The sequence below is a fragment of the Loxodonta africana genome, chromosome 11 (assembly GCF_030014295.1).
Source record: "Loxodonta africana isolate mLoxAfr1 chromosome 11, mLoxAfr1.hap2, whole genome shotgun sequence".
Taxonomy (NCBI): domain Eukaryota; kingdom Metazoa; phylum Chordata; class Mammalia; order Proboscidea; family Elephantidae; genus Loxodonta; species Loxodonta africana.
Window position 1 is genome coordinate 28538369 of NC_087352.1, and position 18737 is coordinate 28557105.

General features: G+C 46.1%; 1 protein-coding gene across 7 annotated transcripts in view; it reads left to right on the top strand.

Moving 5' to 3' along the window:
• Positions 1–18737, top strand: part of LOC104845529 (zinc finger and SCAN domain-containing protein 22) — a 30707-nt gene that overhangs the window by 756 nt on the left and 11214 nt on the right. For 2 of the 7 annotated variants that reach the window (XR_010323414.1, XM_064294330.1), the window contains exons 2-6: positions 1177–1315; positions 2426–2844; positions 2940–3394; positions 4540–4676; positions 14700–14811. Coding sequence is in view for 6 of the 7 variants with exons in the window: in XM_064294330.1 (XP_064150400.1) it covers positions 2992–3394; positions 4540–4676; positions 14700–14811 (652 nt within the window). In the remaining variant the exon portion in view is untranslated. Of the gene's footprint in view, positions 1–1176; positions 1316–2425; positions 2845–2922; positions 3395–4539; positions 4677–14699; positions 14812–18737 lie in introns of all 7 variants that reach the window. The other 5 variants (XM_023543665.2, XM_064294331.1, XM_064294332.1 and 2 more) reach the window with 5 other exon arrangements.

Here is an 18737-nt window from a genome sequence, read left to right on the forward strand (position 1 = left end):
TGCTAAGCCTGATGTCCTTCTCCAGGGACTGACCCCTCCTGACAACATGTACAAAGTATGTAAGACACAGTCTCGCCATCCTTGCTTCTAAGGAGCATTCTGGTTGTACTTCTTCTAAGACAGATTTGTTCGTTCTTTTGGCAGTCCATGGTATATTCAATATTCTTCCCCAACACCACAATTCAAAGGCGTCAATTCTTCTTCAGTCTTCCTTATTCATTGTCCAGCTTTCACATGCATATGATGCAACTGAAAATACCATGGCTTGGGTCAGGCGCACCTTAGTCTTCAAGGTGACATCTTTGCTCTTCAACACTTTGAAGAGGTCCTTTACAGCAGATTTACCCAATGCAATGCATGTTTTGATTCCTTGACTGCTACTTCCATGGGTGTTGATTGTGGATCCAAGTAAAAAGAAATCCTTGACAACTTCAATCTTTTCTCCGTTTATCATGATGTTGCTCATTGGTCCAGTTGTGAGGATTTTTGTTTTCTTTGTGTTGAGGTGTAATCCATACTGAAGGCTGTGGTCTTTGATCTTCATCAGTAAGTGCTTCAAGTCCTGTTCACTTTCAGCAAGCAAGGTTGTGTCATCTGCATAACGCAAGTTGTTAATGAGTCTTCCTCCAATCCTGATGCCCCGTTCTTCTTCATATAGTCCAGCTTCTCGTATTATTTGCTCAGCGTACAGATTGAGTAGGTATAGTCAAAGAATACAACCCTGACACACACCTTTCCTGACTTTAAACCAGTCAGTATCCCCTTGTTCTGTCCGAACAACCACCTCTTGTACGTGAGTTGTGTGATATTCTGAAAGAGAGGATGGATGTGTGGCTGACTCAGATTCTGTATATCTGTCTGAGATGATGAGATTATGAGTGAATGGGACGGAATGAGACTCTGTGACAGAGATAATGTGAGGGCCTGTGTGTATTAGAGTGATTATGGGTGACACAGAAATTTTGTGTGGCCAGGGATATTTTGTGGCATGATTGACAGACTCTGTGCCTAAGATAGTGTGTGTGCGTTTAACTATGTAACTGACCGAGGTTTTGTGTGGAGAACTGAAATTTGAGTGTCCCGTGGATTATTCACTAAGTATGTGACAAAGGGTTTGTGCTTTGCCGTGTCTGCAGCTGAAATCATGTAACTGAGGGTCCCTGGCTGTACCTACAGGTCCATCTCCCAGCACCTTTTGTGGGCTGGAGTCTGGCAGGAGAACCGTGGATCCATCAGACTGGTTATTTACTGCACCAGCCCCATGCTGTATGCCCGTCATGGGTTATCTCAGGTAACCTTGTGGCAACCCTCTGAGGTAAGTACCATTATCTTATGTACAAGTGAGGAGGTCAGAAATGAAAGAAGCACCCTGCTGTGCTGGCTTTAGCAGCCTTGGCCTGGGGGCCTCTGCCTTATGTCAGGGAATAGGCTGAGGAGGCTGAGGCAGGTTCAGGTAGATGTGTCTTAGAGATGGCCATCAGGAAATTCCCCAGAATAGGAGCTCCAGGAGTGTGAAAGGGAGCATGGAAACTGTCACTGTGTTCATTCTTGTCCCTGCCAGCTCATGCTCCCCCTTCCTATATAATAGTTCCTCATCCTTTTTCACCCTATGTGGGAGGCCACACTCAGGCTTTCCTGGTCCCTCCATTTGTTCAGTGTCTGCTTACTACTTACCTGCTAGGAGCTAGCCTGTGAGCACCTTGACTCCAGCACACCCAGCCTCTCCAGGGAAACATACGGTTACAGTAGAAAGCCAGGGAAAGACTCAGGGCACTCTGGGAAGAGCACATAGCCTATTCCCAGGCATCTTGGATGGCTTCCAGAGAAGATCTATCTAAGATGTGGGTTAGAGGACCTGGAAGAATTCATAGGATACAGAAAGGGATTTCAGGGCAAGGAAACAGCTGGACAATGCCTAGAGAGGCAAGGGGGTGGGGTAATGGCAGGTGTCTTAGTCATGTAGTACTGCTATAACAGAAATACCCAAGGCCATAGTTCCTTTTCAGGATCCTGAAGCTCTGTTCAAAGTGACTTCCCTAAGCAGCGCCTCAGGCAGAATGATGCTGAGGCTGGCATGGAATGGAATAAGGAAGAAAAGAACTCTGAGCCCTTATACCTGCAGGGGGTCATGGGTCAGAGAGGAGAGGCCAAGTCCTTGAGAAGGGAGAGTGTGTGGCAAAAACAAAGAGCTAGGTTCTCCTAAACAAACAAACAAAAAAACCCTTTGCTCTTGAGTCGATTCTGACTCATAGCAACCTTATAGGACGGAGTAGAAATGCCCCATAGAGTTTCCAAGGAGCGCCTGGTTGATTCAAACTGCCAGCCTTTTGGTTAGCAGCCATAGCTCTTAACCACTATACCACCAGGGTTTCCAAAGGAGAGGTTATGTTTCTTTTTTTTCTTTTTTTCCTTACCTTGATTATAGGAGAAATAAAGGCTCACTGTGAAAAGTAGACAACATGGAGAAATTGAAACCATCATCCACTCCTGGTGGGAATGTAAATGGTGCAGACCCTGTGGAAAACAGTTTGGCAGTTTCTTAAAAAGTTAAACAGAATTACCATATGATCCAGCAATTCTACTCCTAGGTATATACTCAAGAAAAATTAAAACATTTGTCCATGAAAAAAATGTGTACATAAATGTTCATAGCAGCATTATTCATAATAGCACAAAAGTGGAAACAACCCAAAATTCCATCAGCTGATGAATGAATAAACAAAATTAAGTAGTGATGCCTGCTACACCATGGATGAACCTTTAAAACATTATGCAAAGTGGAAGAAACCAGTCACAAAAGGCCACAGACTATATGATTCCATTTATGTGAAACTCTAAGTACAGGTAAATCTATAGAGAAAGAAAGTAGATTAATGGTCTGTAGGGGTAGGGCAGGACCCCAGATTCCACATGGTGACAAAGCTTTTACCTTCTTGCAGACCCAGTCCTGAGGTTCCAGCCATCCTGCATTCCACAGGAGTGCTGCTGCCAATGGCTGTCCTCAGGAGTCCCCCGAGCCTGACACCCTGGGAACGGGAAAGCTTCCTGCAAGTGAAGGTGGAAGATGATGAGGCAGGCTTCTCCCAGGGCCAGGAATCTAGCCTTGGTGGTCACACCGCTCACCCCGATGCTGCACGCCTACGCTTTAGGCAGTTCCGTTACCAGGAGGCAGCAGGCCCCCACCAGGCCCTGGCCCGGCTGCATGAGTTGTGCCACCAGTGGCTGCGGCCCGAGGCACGATCCAAGGAAGAGATGCTGGAGCTGCTGGTGCTGGAGCAGTTCCTGGGTGTATTGCCCCCTGAGATTCAGGCCTGGGTAGGGGCCCAGTGCCCTGAAAGCGGTGAAGAGGCTGCCAGACTGGTGGAAGATCTGACCCAGGTGCTTGACAAGAGAGGTGAGGAGGAATGATGGGCAGGTGTTCACAGCTTCCTGGGCAGAGTCTAGACTAGAATTCGAGAGCATATGATCTAACCTGGGTTCGCTTACATACTCATTCGCACATTTCTCCCTTCCCCCAAGCACTCACACACTGTGCTAGTCAGATCTGTTTTGATTGCAAGTGACCAAGAAACCAGCCCAAAACTGGCTTAAGCAAAGAAGGCAAAGAGACTTCAGGTATGAATGGATCTAGGTGCTCAATTGATGCCATCACAACGCTTCTGTCTCATTCTGTTAGTTGAGTTTTCTTACAATAGCTTCATTCTTAAGTATATTCTCTCACTGAGCTAAGGGGGCAAAGATTGGCCCAGTAACTCCAGGTTTATGTCCTACCAACATAGAAACTCCAAGGGAAGAAGAATGTAAGAGGTCCTGGGGTCATGTGCCTTTTCTTGGCTGGCTGGATCCCAGGGACTAAATTGAGCAAAGGGTATTCTCCAAATGAAAACTAGGCTATTGGTTTCAGACTGGAGGCTGAGAGGACAGGGGAAAGGGAGCAGAAACTCAGGTATCTTGTGCGTGGTCCTTCTGAACCCCACATGTGGACACTGTTGGGGAGACTGACAGATGTCCCAGCACAGGGAGGCTGGATGGGACACAGGAAGGACCCAGCCCTGGGCAGTCTGGAGCAGGAAGTGAAGGCTCCTTCCAAAAGGGACCAGGGCCAGGCCTGACAGGACCAGATGGTAGGTCCACGCCAAGGAGAGACAATGCAATGTATAGGAGGAATTTGGAGTTTGGACACAGATGCTACCGCCCCTCCTCCTCCTGGCTGTGTGACTCTCTTGTGCCTCAGTTTATCCATCAATAAATTGAGGATTACTATCATAATACCCACTTTGGTGTTTTCAAGAGATATATAAATGAGGCAATACCTGTGCAGTGCTTAGAACCATGCCTAGCACAGATTAAACATGTGGTAAATGTAGCTGTTACAATTTGGCCAGCTCTTTGAGAAACAGAACTTTCTGAACTGTTGGATCAGGCACTCTTCCTTGGCCTTGTCGGCAGTGCCCAGGCAGGGTCCCCCGCAGGGCTTCCTGGGCTGGGGCCTGGGGGCCACAGACAGACCTGTCTTGCTCATGGCTCCTCTCTCCCCAGTGCTACTCACCAAGGACTCTAATCTTCCCCTGGATGGGAACTTCAGCAACAGGTCGGCAGGCACGGAGCCCCTGACGGCCAAATACCAGGTGAGGGGACATCCTCCCAGCCTGGAACAAGCTAGGACGGGCCTTGAGGTATGATGTGGGCCCTTACCTGGGCATGTCTGTCCCCCTTAGCCCCATTGCTAACCATTCACCCTTCAGTCCTCCTTGCGTCTGCTCTGCCAGGCTTGGCCTGAGGGCCTCCCTGGCTGGCAGGGGAGATGGACTCAGACAAAGGCAGCACAAGTTGGGTTTCATGGGCCTCAGGGAGCCCAGGGAGGGTGGGGGTGTCAGGAAGGCTTCCCAGAGGAGCTGAGGCCCAGAACTACCTGGCAAACAAGGCAGGGAAGTGGTGTTTCCGGTAGAAGGCACAGTGTGTGCAAAGGCTAGGTCGTTAAAAACAGCTCGTGGCATGCCAGGAACTGCAGGTTGTCTGATGTGGCTGTCAGTGAAGAGGTGTGGCATGGTGACCTCCATTTCCTCATCCCAAAGATGGCAAGCACTGCCTTGGTTCCAGTTTCAGGTGGCACCCCAGGATCTGCTGGTGTTAGCTTGGGTGATGTGCCGGGGAGCCCATACTATATGCACACAGAAAACTCCCATGTTAGTTCCCTATTGCCACTGTAACAAATCACCACAAAGATAGATTTATCATCTTACATTTCTGGAGATAGAAATCTAAAATGGGTCTCACTATGCTAATCAAGGAGCCCTGGTGTTGCAGTAGTTAAGTGCCCGACTGCGAACCAATGATCGGCTGTTCAAACACACCCAGTGGCTCTGTAGGAGAAAGACCTGGTGACCTGACTCTGTAAAGATTAAAAAAAAAAAACAAAACCCAAACTCGTTGCTGCCAAACCAATTCCAACTCATAGTGACCCTATAGGACAGAGCAGAACTGCCCCATAGTGTTTCCAAGGCTGAAAACTTTACAGAAGCAGATCTTTCTCCTGAGGAGCCGCTGGGCGGGTTCCAACTATCGACTTTTCAGTTAGCAGCCAAGCACTTAGCCACTGCACCACCAGGGCTCCTCTGTAAAAATTACAGCCTAGGAAACCGAATGGGGTAGTTCTACTCTGTCACATGGGGTTGCTTTGAGTCAAATCAACCTGATGGCACCTATTAAGCAAAAGTCAAGGTGTCAGCAGGACTGGGTTCCTTCTGGGGCTTCTAGAGGAGCATCTGTTTCCTTGCCTTGTCTACTTTTCAGAAGCTGCCTGCAGTCCTTTGGCTTGAGGCCCTTTCTCCACCTTCAAAATTCAGCAATGGCCGGTTTAATCTTTCTTACACTGCCATCTCTCTGGCTCTGACCCTCCTGCTTCCTTCTTATAAGGACCCTTGTGATTACATTAAGGCCCACCTGGATAATCCAGGCTAATCTTTCCAGCTCAAAATCGTTAACTTAATCCCATTTGCAAAGTCCCTTTTGCCATGTTGTTGTTAGTTGCCATCGAGTTGATTTCTGCTCATGGTGACCCCATGTGTACAGAGAAGAACTACTCCATAGGGTATTCAAGTCTGTGACCTTTGGGAAGCCGATCGCCAGGCCTGTCCCCAGAGGCACCTCTAGGTGGGTTCGAACTGCCAGCCTTTCTTCTAGTAGTCAAGCACGTAACCATTTGCACCGCCCAGTGACTCCTAGTTTTTGTTATGTTGTTGTTGTGTGTGATTGAGTCAGTTTTGACTCACAGTGACCCTGTATGACAGAGTAGAACTGCCATGAGAGGTAACATTCACATGTTCCAGAGATTAAGATGTGGACATCTTTGGTGACCATTCTTCTATCTGCCACAGGCCCCTTCCTACCCATGTGCCCCAGCCAGACTTCTGGAACCTTTCCTGAGCAGCCTGCTCACACAGACAGAGTAAGACTAGAGCCTCGAGGGGAGAGGAGGAGTGTCAGGAGTAGGGCTGGTGTGGGCAGCACCAGCGCTGTGGGAGCCAGCAGGTGTTAGACAAGGGAATGGTGGGATCCGCCTCCCTCTGGCTGCTGTGGGGGTGTGGGGCAAGAGCAGCTGAGGAGAAATGGGAGGAGGGCATTGAATTCCAGGGGAGTGTGGGGGCTGTATTTGGTGACAAGTCATTCATTCGGCAACATTTACTGACGTAAAAATGGCATGGCGGAGGCACCTGACCACCTCATCTAACTTCACAAGGAGGGAGGAGAGTCAAGATGAACAGCCCAAGGCTGATTCCTATGAGGCGGAGGTCAGACATACCTCCCCTCTCCAACCCTTTTACTAATTCTGACACCAACAATCCCTTTCATGGCACTCTCTGCTTCTCTGCTGGGTTAAATAATTCACTGCAATGGCCATGTGGAACTTACAGACCATACTCACAGTTATGGGGTTTTTTAGGGAAGTAACAGGTTACAATTCAGGTTCAGGAACACTCAGGATACTGTTCTTCCATCAGGACAGCCTCTTTTCAGCTGTGCCTGCAGGCAGGTCTCTCTGGCCATTGGCCCCTTGGCCTGGCCTCTGCCCTGCTTTGGCAAGTGTTATAAAGCTCTTTTAGCTCTGCCGATAGATACACTGAGGCACCCCATTCTGCCAGTAAGCCTCGACCCGAGGCGCTCAGCCGTAGCTCCATAGGCTGGCAAATCTAGCTCTACCAAGTGCCTGGAGGCACCCTACTCTACCAGCAAGCCTCCTGCTCAAAGGTGCACAGCTTTCTCACTCCATGGGACAAGAAGCCACCATTTTGTCTCCTGCTGGTCTCCTGCTTCTGCTGTTGCTGTTTCCCTGCTGCCACTTCTCACTGTCTTCAGTATTGCAGCTCTGTCTCTCTCTCTTGGCCTCTTGGTTCCAGAGCCTTCTCAGCACAGGGACCTCAGGTCTAAAGGATATGCCCCATTCTGGCTCTTCATTCTTGGTGGTGATGAGATCCTCCCTTCCCTTCCTGACTCTGGGGTGGCTCGTTTTAAGCCCATCAGATTGGCAAAACTGACCAATCCTCTCATTAGGGTTCTATGCACATTATTTGCTTGGTCCCATCCCGCAAGGGTGCCATGCACCTTATTTACATTATTAGCGAGCTGTCTAATCCACTTGGTGACCACAAGCACCTCATTTGCATAGTCCCATCCAGTCATTTGGTGGGAGTTACAAAAACTCTAGCTACAAGGGCCATATTATGTAATTCATTGCACCACAACTGAGCACCTACTATATGCCCAGAACTCCAGAGGGCCAGCGATGGGGCAGAGGTTGCGTGGAGCTGACAGTCTAGTGAAGGGGCCTGTGTCAGACAGAATGATGGCCACCAAAGATGTCCACATCCAAATCCCCAGAACCCGTGAATATGCTACCTCTCATGGCAAAAGGGACTTTGCTGATGTGGTTAAGGCAACGATCTTGAGATGGAGAGATCAGCCTGCATGGAGCCCCTGACCAAGGAAATAACTGTGTGTACTTGTAATAGTTAAGGTTGTGTGTTAACTTGGCTGGGCTATGATTCTCAGTGGTTTGGTAGTTATGATATAGCCTGACTGTCATATAATGCTGCGACCTTTTTTCAACAACATAAACAGAGATTATACAAGTGGACCTCACCAGATGGAATAGACAAGAATCAAATCAACTATATCTGTGGAAAAAGATTATGGGAAAGTACAATATCATTGGTCAGAACAAGGCCAGGGGCCATCTGTGGAGCAAACCATCAATTGTTCATATGCAAGTTCAAGTCGAAGCTGAAGAAAATTAGAGCAAGTCCATGAGAGCCAAAATATGACCTTGAGTATTGTTATGAATTGAATTGTGTCCCCAAAAAATATGTGTCAACTTGGTTAGACCATGATTCCCAGTAATGTGTGATTTTCCACCATTTTGTGATTTTCCTATGTGTTGTAAATCATATTACTATGATGTAATGTGGTGGATTCCAAAAAAAGAAAAAAACCAACCCACTGCCATTGAGTCAGTTCTGACTTATAGTGAGCCTATAGGACAGAGTAAAATTGCCCCACAGTTTCCAAAGAGCACCTGGTAGATTCAAACTGGGGACCTTTTGGTTAGCAGTTGTAGCTCTTAACCACTACGCCACCAGGGTTTCCATGAGATGGACTAGTGGGAGTTATATTGGTGAGATCTACAAAGTTAGATAGTGTCTTAAGCCAATCTCTTTTGAGATATAAAAGAGAAAAGTGAGCAGAGAGACATGGGGACCTCATACCACCAAGAAAACAGCACTGGGAGCAGAACACATCCTTTGGACCCAAAGTTTCTGCACAGAGAAGCTCCTAGGCCATGGGAAGATTGATGACAAGGACTTTCCTCCAGAGTCAACAGAGAGATGAAGCCTTCGCCTGGAGCTGGCACCCTGAATTGGGACTTCTAGCCTACTGGACTGTGAGAGAATAAACATCTGTTTGTTAAAGCCACCCACTTGTGGTATTTCTGTTACGGCAGCACTAGATGACTAAGACAAGTGTATTCTACCTGAATTTAGAAACCATCTCAGGAATAGATTTGATGCGTTGAACACTAATGATTGAAGACCAGGCAAGTTGTGGAAGGACATCATACATGAAGAAAGTAGGAGGTCATTAAAAAGTCAGGAAAGAAAGAAAAGACCAAAATGGATGTTGGAAGAGGCTCTGAAATTTACTCTTGAACGTAGAGTAGCTAAAGTGAAAGGAAGAAATAATGAAGTAAAAGAGCTAAACAGAAGATTTCAAAGGGCAGCTTGAGAAGAAAAAGTAAAGTATTATAATGACATGTGCAAAGACCTGGAGTTAGAAACCAAAAGGGAAAAACATGCTTGGCATTTCTCAAGCTTAAAGAACTGAAGAAAAACTTCAAGCCTCGAGTTGCAAAATTGAAGGATTCTATGCAAAAAACATTAAATGATGCCGGAAACATAAAAAAAGATGGAAGGAATACACACAGTCACTGTACTGAAAAGATTTGGTCGACATTCAACCATTTCAGGAAGTAGCATATGAGCAAAAACCAATGGTACTGAAGGAAGAAGTCCAAGGTGCACTGTAGGGAATGGTGAAAAACAAGGCTTTAGGAACTGACGGAATACCAATTGAGATGTTTCAACAAATGGATGCAGCACTGGAGGTGCTCACTCGTCTGTGTCAAGAAATTTGGAAGACATTCTCCTGGCTAACCCACTGGAAGAGATCAATATTTGTGCCCGTTACAAAGAAAGTAGTCCAACAGAATGCGGAAATTAGTGAGCAATATCATTAATATCACACACAAGCAAAATTTTGCTGAAGATCATTCAAAAGTGGTTGCAGCAGTACATTGACAGAGAACTGCCAGAAGTTCAAGCCAGATTCAGAAGAGGACGTGGAATGAGGGATATCGTTGCTGATGTCAGATGGATCTTGGCTGAAAGGAGAGCATACCAGAAAGATGTTTACCTGTGTTTTATTGACTGTGCAAAGGCATTCAACTGTGCGGATCATAACAAATTATGGGTACTATTGCAAAGAATGGGAATTCCAGAACACTTAATTATGCTCATGAGGAACCTGTACATAGATCAAGAGGCAGTTGTTCAAACAGAATAAGGAGATACTGCGTGGTTTAAAGTCAGGAAAGGTGTGTCTCAGGGCTGTATCCTTTTACCATACTTATTCAATATGTATGCTGAGCAAATAACCCAAGAAGCTGCACCAAATGAAAAAGAAGGGGGCATCAGGATTGGAAGAAGATTCACGAACAACCTGTGTTATGCAGATGACACAACCTTGCTTGCTGAAATTGTAGAGGACTTGAAGCACTTACTGATGAAGATCAAAGATTTCAGCCTTCAGTATGGATTACACCTCAACATAAAGAAAATAAAAATTCTCACAACTGGACCAATAAGCAGCATCATGATAAACGGAGAAAAGATTGTCAAGGATTTCATTTTACTTGGATCCACAGTCAATACTCATGGAAGCAGCAATCAAAAAATCAAATGATGCATTGGATTGGACAAACCTGCTGCAAAAGACCTCTTTAAAGTGTTGAAGAGCAAAGATGTCACTTTGAGGACTGAAGTGAGCCTGACCCAAACCAAGGTATTTTCAGTCACCTTCCGCGCGAAAGCCGGACAATGAATAAGTAAGGCTGAAAAAGAATTGATACCTTTGAATTATGGTATTGGTGAAGAATGTTGAATATACCATGGACTGCCAGAAGAACAAACAAATCTGTTTTGGAAGAAGTACAGCCAGAATGCTCCTTACAAGCAAGGATGGCAAGAGTTCATCTCACATACTTTGAACATTTATCAGGAGGGACCAGTCCCTGGAGAAGGACATCATACTTGGTATAGTGGAGGGTTAGTGAAAAAGAAGACCCTTAATGAGATGGATTGGCACAGTGGGTACAACAGTAGGCTGAAGCATAGCAAAGATCGTGAGGGTAGCACAGGACCAGGAGGTATTTTGTTCTGTTGTACGTTGGGTCCCTGTGAGTTGAATCAACTCAGCGACACCTAACAATCTTAACAACATAATGATGCAGTCACCTCCATGATGAGACCTCATATAATATGATCACCTCAATGATGGGACCTGCTGTAGGTAGACAGTCAGTTGAAAGGGAGTATCCTTGGGGGTGTGGCCTGCATCCAATATGGGTGGGCTTTCTGGCAAGGCTCATTGGTTTTTGCTCTATCTGGATCCTGCAGCTGGCTCCTGCTCCTGTGCCTTCTGGTTTTGGGGGCCTTGAGCTAGCAGTTCACCTGTCAATCTTGGGATTCATCAGCCTCTTCAGTCTGGATCTTGTGTTTGCGAGCCCCTGCAGCTGTATGAGTCAGGAGGAGCCTCCAGCCTGACCCACAGATTTAGGACTTCCCAGCCTGTACAACTGCATGAGCCATTTCCTTGATATATATCTTTCTCCTTCTCTCTTCGTATGTATGTACATATATGTGCGTGTGTATATATATATGTATACACACACACATACACACATACACACACATATATATATATATATATATATATATATATGTATGCTTCACTGGTTTTGCTTCTTCAGAGAACCCAGCTTAAGACAATACTAAGATTTAGGAGTACCTGCTGTGCACCCAGATCCCTGGGTGGCACAAACCATTTGTACTCAGCTTCTAATAGAAAAGTTAGCAATTCAAATCCACCTAACAGCACCACAGAAGAAAGGCCTGGTGATCTGCTTCTGTACAGCCTTGGAAACCCTATGGAGCAGTTCTACTCTGTCCCATAGGGTAACTATGAGTTGGAATTGACTCAACAGCAGTGGTTTTTTGTTTTTTTTTTTTTTGGTACTGTGCACCTAAGCACTTGGGTAGTGCAGTTTGTGCTCAGCTACTAATCAAATGGTCATCAGTTTAAATCCACCCAGCGGCACCACATTAGGAAGTTCCAGTAATCTACTTGCGTAAAGATCACAGCCAAAAAAACCCAAGGAAGCTCAGCTCTACTCTGTAACACATGGGATCACCATGAGTCAGAATCGACGTGATGGCAATGGGTTTGGTTTTTTACTATTCGCCCAGCACAGGGTGAGGAGCCTTAGATGCAGCTATGAACAGGACAAAGCTGTGGCCCTTAAGGCCACTACAGTGTGAGGGACAGATAGAAAACAAGAACAGAATTGCCCATGCGTTCAGGTGATGCTGTGTAGGAAAGGGAGTTGGGAGGATAGGATGATGTGATAGCCAGAGGAGGCCTCTCTGAAGAGGCAGCACTGAGGTCGGGGACCAGAAACTGACAGGGAGCCAGCACGCACAGGTGGGAGCAGAGTGCCCAGGCAGGGGTGCAGCAGGGGCAAAAGCCATGAGGTGGGGTAAGTCGGATGTGTTGAAGGTAGAGCTAAGGCAGTACACCCTGCCGACTGAGGCATGTGGGGGCCTCAAGCAATTTCTTCCTTCATTTTTAAATTTTTAAAGCTTTACTGAGATATAATTAAGGAGTCCTGGTGCTCAGTGGTTAAGCACTTGGCTGCTAACAGAAAGGTCAGCGGTTGAAACCCACCAGCCTCTCTGCAAGAGAAAGATGTAGCAGCCTTCTCCCATAAAGTTTACAACTTTGGAAACCCTCTGGGGCAGTTCTACTCTGTCACATGGGTTCACTATGAGTTGGAATTGACTTGAGGGCACCTAACAACAACTATACATTTCACTCTTCTGAGGTGAACAGTTTGGTGGTTTTTAGTATATTCACAGAGTTGTGCCATCACCACCACTGACTAGTTCCAGAACATTTTCATCACCCGAAAAAGAAACCCCACATCCATTAGCAGTCACTCACCATTCCCCTCCCCCAGTCTCTGGCAACCACTGATCTATTTTCTGTCTTTACGGACATTTCATGTAAAAGGAGTGTCTTAGTTTTCTAGTGTTGCTGTGACCAAAAAACCACAAGTGAGTGGCTTTAAAGAGCAGGAGCTTATTGTCTCACAGTTTTGGAAGCCAGGAGTCCAAATTTAGGGCGTCTGCAGGGCTATACTCAGTCCTGTCTCAGAGATCCTTCCTTGTTTCTTTAGCTTCTTGGCGTTCCTTGACTTATAGTTTAGATGGATCCTCACATAGCATGGTCCCCTGTGTTTGTCTGTCTGTTCTGCCCTTTTTATGTAAGATACCACTCAGAAAAGATAAGGCTTAGAACCCACCCTACTCCAATACAACATCATTAACCTAAAAGAAAACCCATATTTCCAAACAGCATCACATTCAGAGGTACAGAGTTTAGGACTTCAGCATATCTTTTGGGGGACACAATTCAGCCCATAAGATGGAGTCATACAGTATCTGATCATTTGTGTCTGGCTTCTTTGGCTTAGTATAATGTTTTCAGGGTTCATCCATGTTGTAGCATGTATCGGTACCTCATTCCTTTTTACGGCCAAATAATACTCCATTGTACGGATATACCTCATTTGGTTTATCCACCCATCAACCGATGGCCATTTGGGTTGTTTCCACTTTTTGGATGTCACGAACAATGCTGCTCTGAATATCCATGTACAAATGTTTTCAATCCTGTTGGGTAGATACATAAGAGTGGAATTGCCGAATTATATGGTGACTCTAGGTGCCTGGGTAACACAAGCATTTTGCAGTCGGTTGCTAAACTAAAGTCCGTGGTTCAAACCCACTCAGTGGTACCACAGAAGAAAGGCCTGGCAAACTGCTTCCATAAAGATCACAACCAAGAAAACCCTATGGAGCACATTTCTACTCTGGAACACATGGGGTCGCCATGAGTCAGCAGACTGGACGGCAGCTAACACCAACAACAATGTTAACTTTATATTTAACCCCTTAAGAAACTGCCAGATTATTTTCTACAGCAGCTGGACCATCCAAGGTCATTTTGACTGCTGCTCAGTGTTTCTGCCTTTGGCGCTGACTTTGTATCCTGACCGTGCCCCCGGTGGATCAGTGGATGAGCACAGTGTGGAGGGGAGTGGGTAGCAGTGAGGGTGGTGGACTGGATGTAGTGGGAGATGACGCTGGGTCGTGGCACAGGTGACTGGGTAGACAGCGGAGTGCTGGAGGCTGAGGGCCCATTAGCCATTGCCCTATTTGCCCACCAAGGCCCACAACCCCATCAGAATGAGGCCCCCACCTTCCTGCCCAGCCCACCTATCTGCCTGATCCATGGGAGCCCTATCTCAGGCAGTGTCTTAGTTACCTAGTGCTCCTATAATAGAAATACCACAAGTGGGTGCCTGTAATGAAAAGGAATTTATTTTCTCACAATTTAGGAGGCTAGAAGTCTGAATTCAGAGTGACAGCTTTAGGGGAAGGCTTTCTCTTGTTGTCACCTCTGGAGGAAGGCCCTTGTCCCTTTTCAGCTTTTTGGCTCCTTGGTGATCTTCATGTGGCCTGGCGTCTAACTTCCCCCATCTCTACTTGCTTAATCTGCTATTTTATATCTCAGAAGAGATTGACTTAAGACTCACCCTACACTAATACTGCCTTATTAACCTAACAAAGAAAACCCAAATGGGATTATAACCACAGGTATAAACCAAACCAAACCAAACCCAACCCGCTGCCATCGAGTTGATTCTGCCTCATAGTGAACCATAGGTATAGGGGTTAGGATTTTCAACACATTTTGTGGGGACACAATTCCATCCATAACAGGAGGGGTCATGCTTTGGCTTATAGGAGGCAGCCTCACCAAAGCCAGGCCAGGAGCAGAGGCACAACCTGAACCCTGGACATGGAGCCACAGACCTCAGTGGGGAGCTGGACAGCAGCAGGGCACCCCAGTTCCTAGGTAAGTGGGCACCCATTCCTGCCAGCTTTGTCCTCCACCTTCCTAGAGACTCTGCTTCCCCAAGCCCTGCAGGCTGCATCCACTTCCCCTACAACAGCTGGCCAGCTGGCTGGTGGAACCTTCCAGTCCCCTGACTTTTCTCTTCTCAGTCCCTGAAGATAGGCCCACCTTGTGAGGTTGAATCTTTGCTGCTGCTCCCAGGAGACACAGACCAGAGAGTACAGAGAGCCTCCAATTCTCAGGCTGTAGCCCCTGCCTCCGTGAAGGGGCATCTCCCCAGCTGGTAGACTGAGGGGAAAAGCAGGGAGGAGGATGTGGGTACCTCGGCAGCCCTTCCAGTAGCCATGTGAGGGAGGAACCAGTTCCATTTGCAGGTGGGGAAACTGAGGCTCAGATGACACGACTTGCCCAGGCTCATATTATCAGCAGTTGGAGTGGCTAGGATTCAAACCTATGCTGACAGCCTACACCTCAGCCCGTGCCTGGGGAAGGTGGTGCCTCCACTGGTTAGTCCTGGGATGGGATTGTCTCTCAGGTCCTGGTACTCTTACCTGGCTGTTGGGTGGGGAGAAGCAGCTAACAGGCTTTCCCAGGCCCAGATCCTCATCGTAAACACTCCCTCTGGCTCCCTTCATTCCCAGGGAGTGTTTTGCCTCTGGTTCCATGGGTCTAGGCTTTGGAGGGTTCCACATGCCACCCCCAGATGCTCTCTCAGTGGTCACTCATTGAACAGATTCTGCTGAGGGATGCTTGGTGTCCATCCCAGGGCTGGGGTCTGTGATCCAAAAATGAATAGGGCAGCAGTTGGTCCTGCCCTCAAGACCCCTTCAGGATGCCAGCTGCAAGATTGAGCCCCCTCAGGCTCCCTCACTTCTAACCTGCTTGTTACAATTGGGGGTTCCCTCTACCCCTTCAGGATACCAGCCATAAGTTAAGGGGTTCCTAGCTCCCCTCACTTCTGACCTGCTGGCTACAAATTCAGGGTTTCCCTCTACCACTTTAGGACACCAGCAGTAAGGTAAGGGTTCCCAACCCCCCCTCCCCTCACTTCTGACTTGCTGGCTCCTACTACTCCCTCTGGTTTGAGAATTCACTGGAACAACTCACAGAACTGAGGGAAAGTACTGTATTTAGGATTACAGTTTTATTATAGGAAAAAGAATACAAGTAAAGAGATACAGAGGGTGAGGTCTAAGAGGGTTCCCAACATGGAGCTTCCATGTCCCAAAAAGGGCCATGCTATCCTCCCATGTGCATCAATATCTTTCACCAACCAGGAAGCCCTGGAGCTTCTGTGCAGAGTCTTTATTGGGGCCTCATATAGTCATGATTGATTGGTTCAGCCTACCTCCCCTGAGGTAAGCTGGTATCAGTCCCAACTGTGGTCTTTCTGGCCTGACCAGCCCCCACCCTAGAGTCATCTCATTAGCATAAACACTAGTGTGATCTTGAGGCCTATACTGTATTTTTGCAAATAACACATCCACGTAAATAGCGTGCACATATATAACACACAGAAATGACCGTTATGTTAAAAATTCTGGCATAGTGTACCCATGCATATACTTCGCACATCTTGGCTCAACAATTGAATGTGAAAACCTTATCAGATCATCTTAAGTGAAACCATTAAGGTATGTTACCAAACCAGCCAAACCCAGTGCTGTTGAGTCGATTCCGACTCATAGCGACCCTTGAGGACAGAGTAGAACTGCCCCATAGAGTTTGCAAGGAGCGCCTGGCAGATGTGAACTGCTGACCCTTATGGTTAGCAGCTGTAGCACTTAACTACTACGCCACCAGGGTTTCCTTAAGCTATGTTACATCTGCTTATTTCATAGTCTAATTATGTCTTATTAGCACCAATGCCTTTGATCAGTGATCCTAAGTCACTTTAGTCATATGCTTGCGAGCATCTAAAAAGATCCTTGCTTCTTGTACACCTCACGTTTGAATTTTGTGATCTCTTTACTAGAACCAGCCAGTTATTGATTATATTATGCACATTTTTTCAGTTTATAAATCTAAATCTTAGAACCCTTCAGGATCATGGTAGGAATTAAACACAAGTCTTACGCCACCAACTTCAAACTCAAAGTCCTTGCGAGGGCGAAGAAAGAGGCAACCAAGCGACAGCAAGAGAGTTCGAGGTTGGAGAATCTTCCATTCACAAATGGAAAAAGGAGAAAAAGGAGCTGGAGAAAATGAATCTGCAAAAACGCGCATGTTGTGGACCCAAAGCCAAATGGCCTGAGTTGTAAAACAACTTGAAAAAGTGGATTATTTCTCAAAGGGAACAAAATCAAGCTGTCTCTACTGTTGCGGTTCAGATTAAAATGAAGTTTCTGGCAAATGAAAGGAGAATCCCAGATTTCAAGGCAGGTTTCACCTGGATTTCTAAATTCATGAGAAGGAATGGCCTTTCTGTGAGGATGAGAACCACTATAGGCCAGCAACTTCCAGATGTCTGGGAGCAAAAGATGGTCGACTTTTGTGAATTCATCACCAAAGAAATATCTGAACTCCGTATCTCTGCAATGGATGTAATTAATATGGACAAGGTTCTGACGTCTTTTGACATTCCAGCCACCAGGACTATAGCTGCTTCAGTTACAAAAACTATAGCCATTACTACCACTGGGCATGAGAGGGCTTGCTTCACTGTAGTTCTTGGTTTTACTGCCAGTGGAGTGAAATTAAAGCTGATGGTGATTTTCAAGACAGTTACCACGTCTGGCAAAAAACTGCCCGCCAGTGTCGTTGTTCATTGTAAAAAGAAGGGATGGATGGACTGGGATGTTATGAAAGCATGGGCAGACAAAAGTTATAGGGGCAGGCAGAGGGGATTCTTTTCAAAGAAGTCTTTACTCATTTTCGACGCCATGGCTGCTCACAAAGAAAAAACATTCAAAATTATATTAACTGGTGCCCATATAGCAGTCATACCTGGTCACCTTACCTGCAAACTGCAGCTGCTAAATATAGCAGTCAACCACGCATTCAAGACTTTCATGAGAAGAGTCAGATGAATGGATGCAGTCTGGGATTCATGAGTTCACACTATCAGGACAACTGAAGCGGGCTACATTTACAGAATTCTACAAGCGGGTAGATTCTGCTTGGGGGGAAGTAACCCCAGAAACCACCCACAATGAGTTCAGAAAGGCTGGGATTGTGTACCAGTAGACTATGGATGACAAAGATGAAGACATCAAAGGCAGTGAAGATGGTGACATCAGTTGAGAAATCGCAGAAGGACGTCTGCAGGCAGCTCTGAGAAATTTCAATGATGACAGTGATGAGGGATCAGATTTTGAAGGGTTCTGGGAGTCAGATGATGATGATGATAATGAATGAGTAAAATGGCCTATTTTATGGTGAAAAAATTTTTTCTGGTGACTATTATCTGTTGATTTCAGACAGTGATGTAAAAATCTATGTTTTGGTTTAGGATTTATGAAAGCGATAAAATATAAGAAACATCTTGTTCTTGTACTTTTACACTTAAGATCATTTCTTACTTATTTTTAGCTCTTTGTGCATTCATACTCTCATTTCAACATGGCATCCTATTTGCATCATAAGCCTATTCAGTTCACAATTGGTTGCACTTAGTTTAGGAAAACACCTTAAATGAAGTTTCCATGAGATCACCTTTATCCTGGTAACATTAAATCCGTAGGAAAGAAAACAAATTGAAATTGAAGTCAGCAACACGTAAAAAAAAATATTGGTATAGCATACTTATGAAAATAACACTCAGGGGGGTTACACGGTTTGCAAAAACGTGTAGTACGTTATTTGCATAAAATACAGTAGATATAACAAAGGCACCTCAGTCACTGGGGGAATTCCAAGGTTTTAGAGTTTATCTCTCAGGAACCAAGATCAAAGACCAAATTCTCCAGGTAAAGTTAATGTAAACC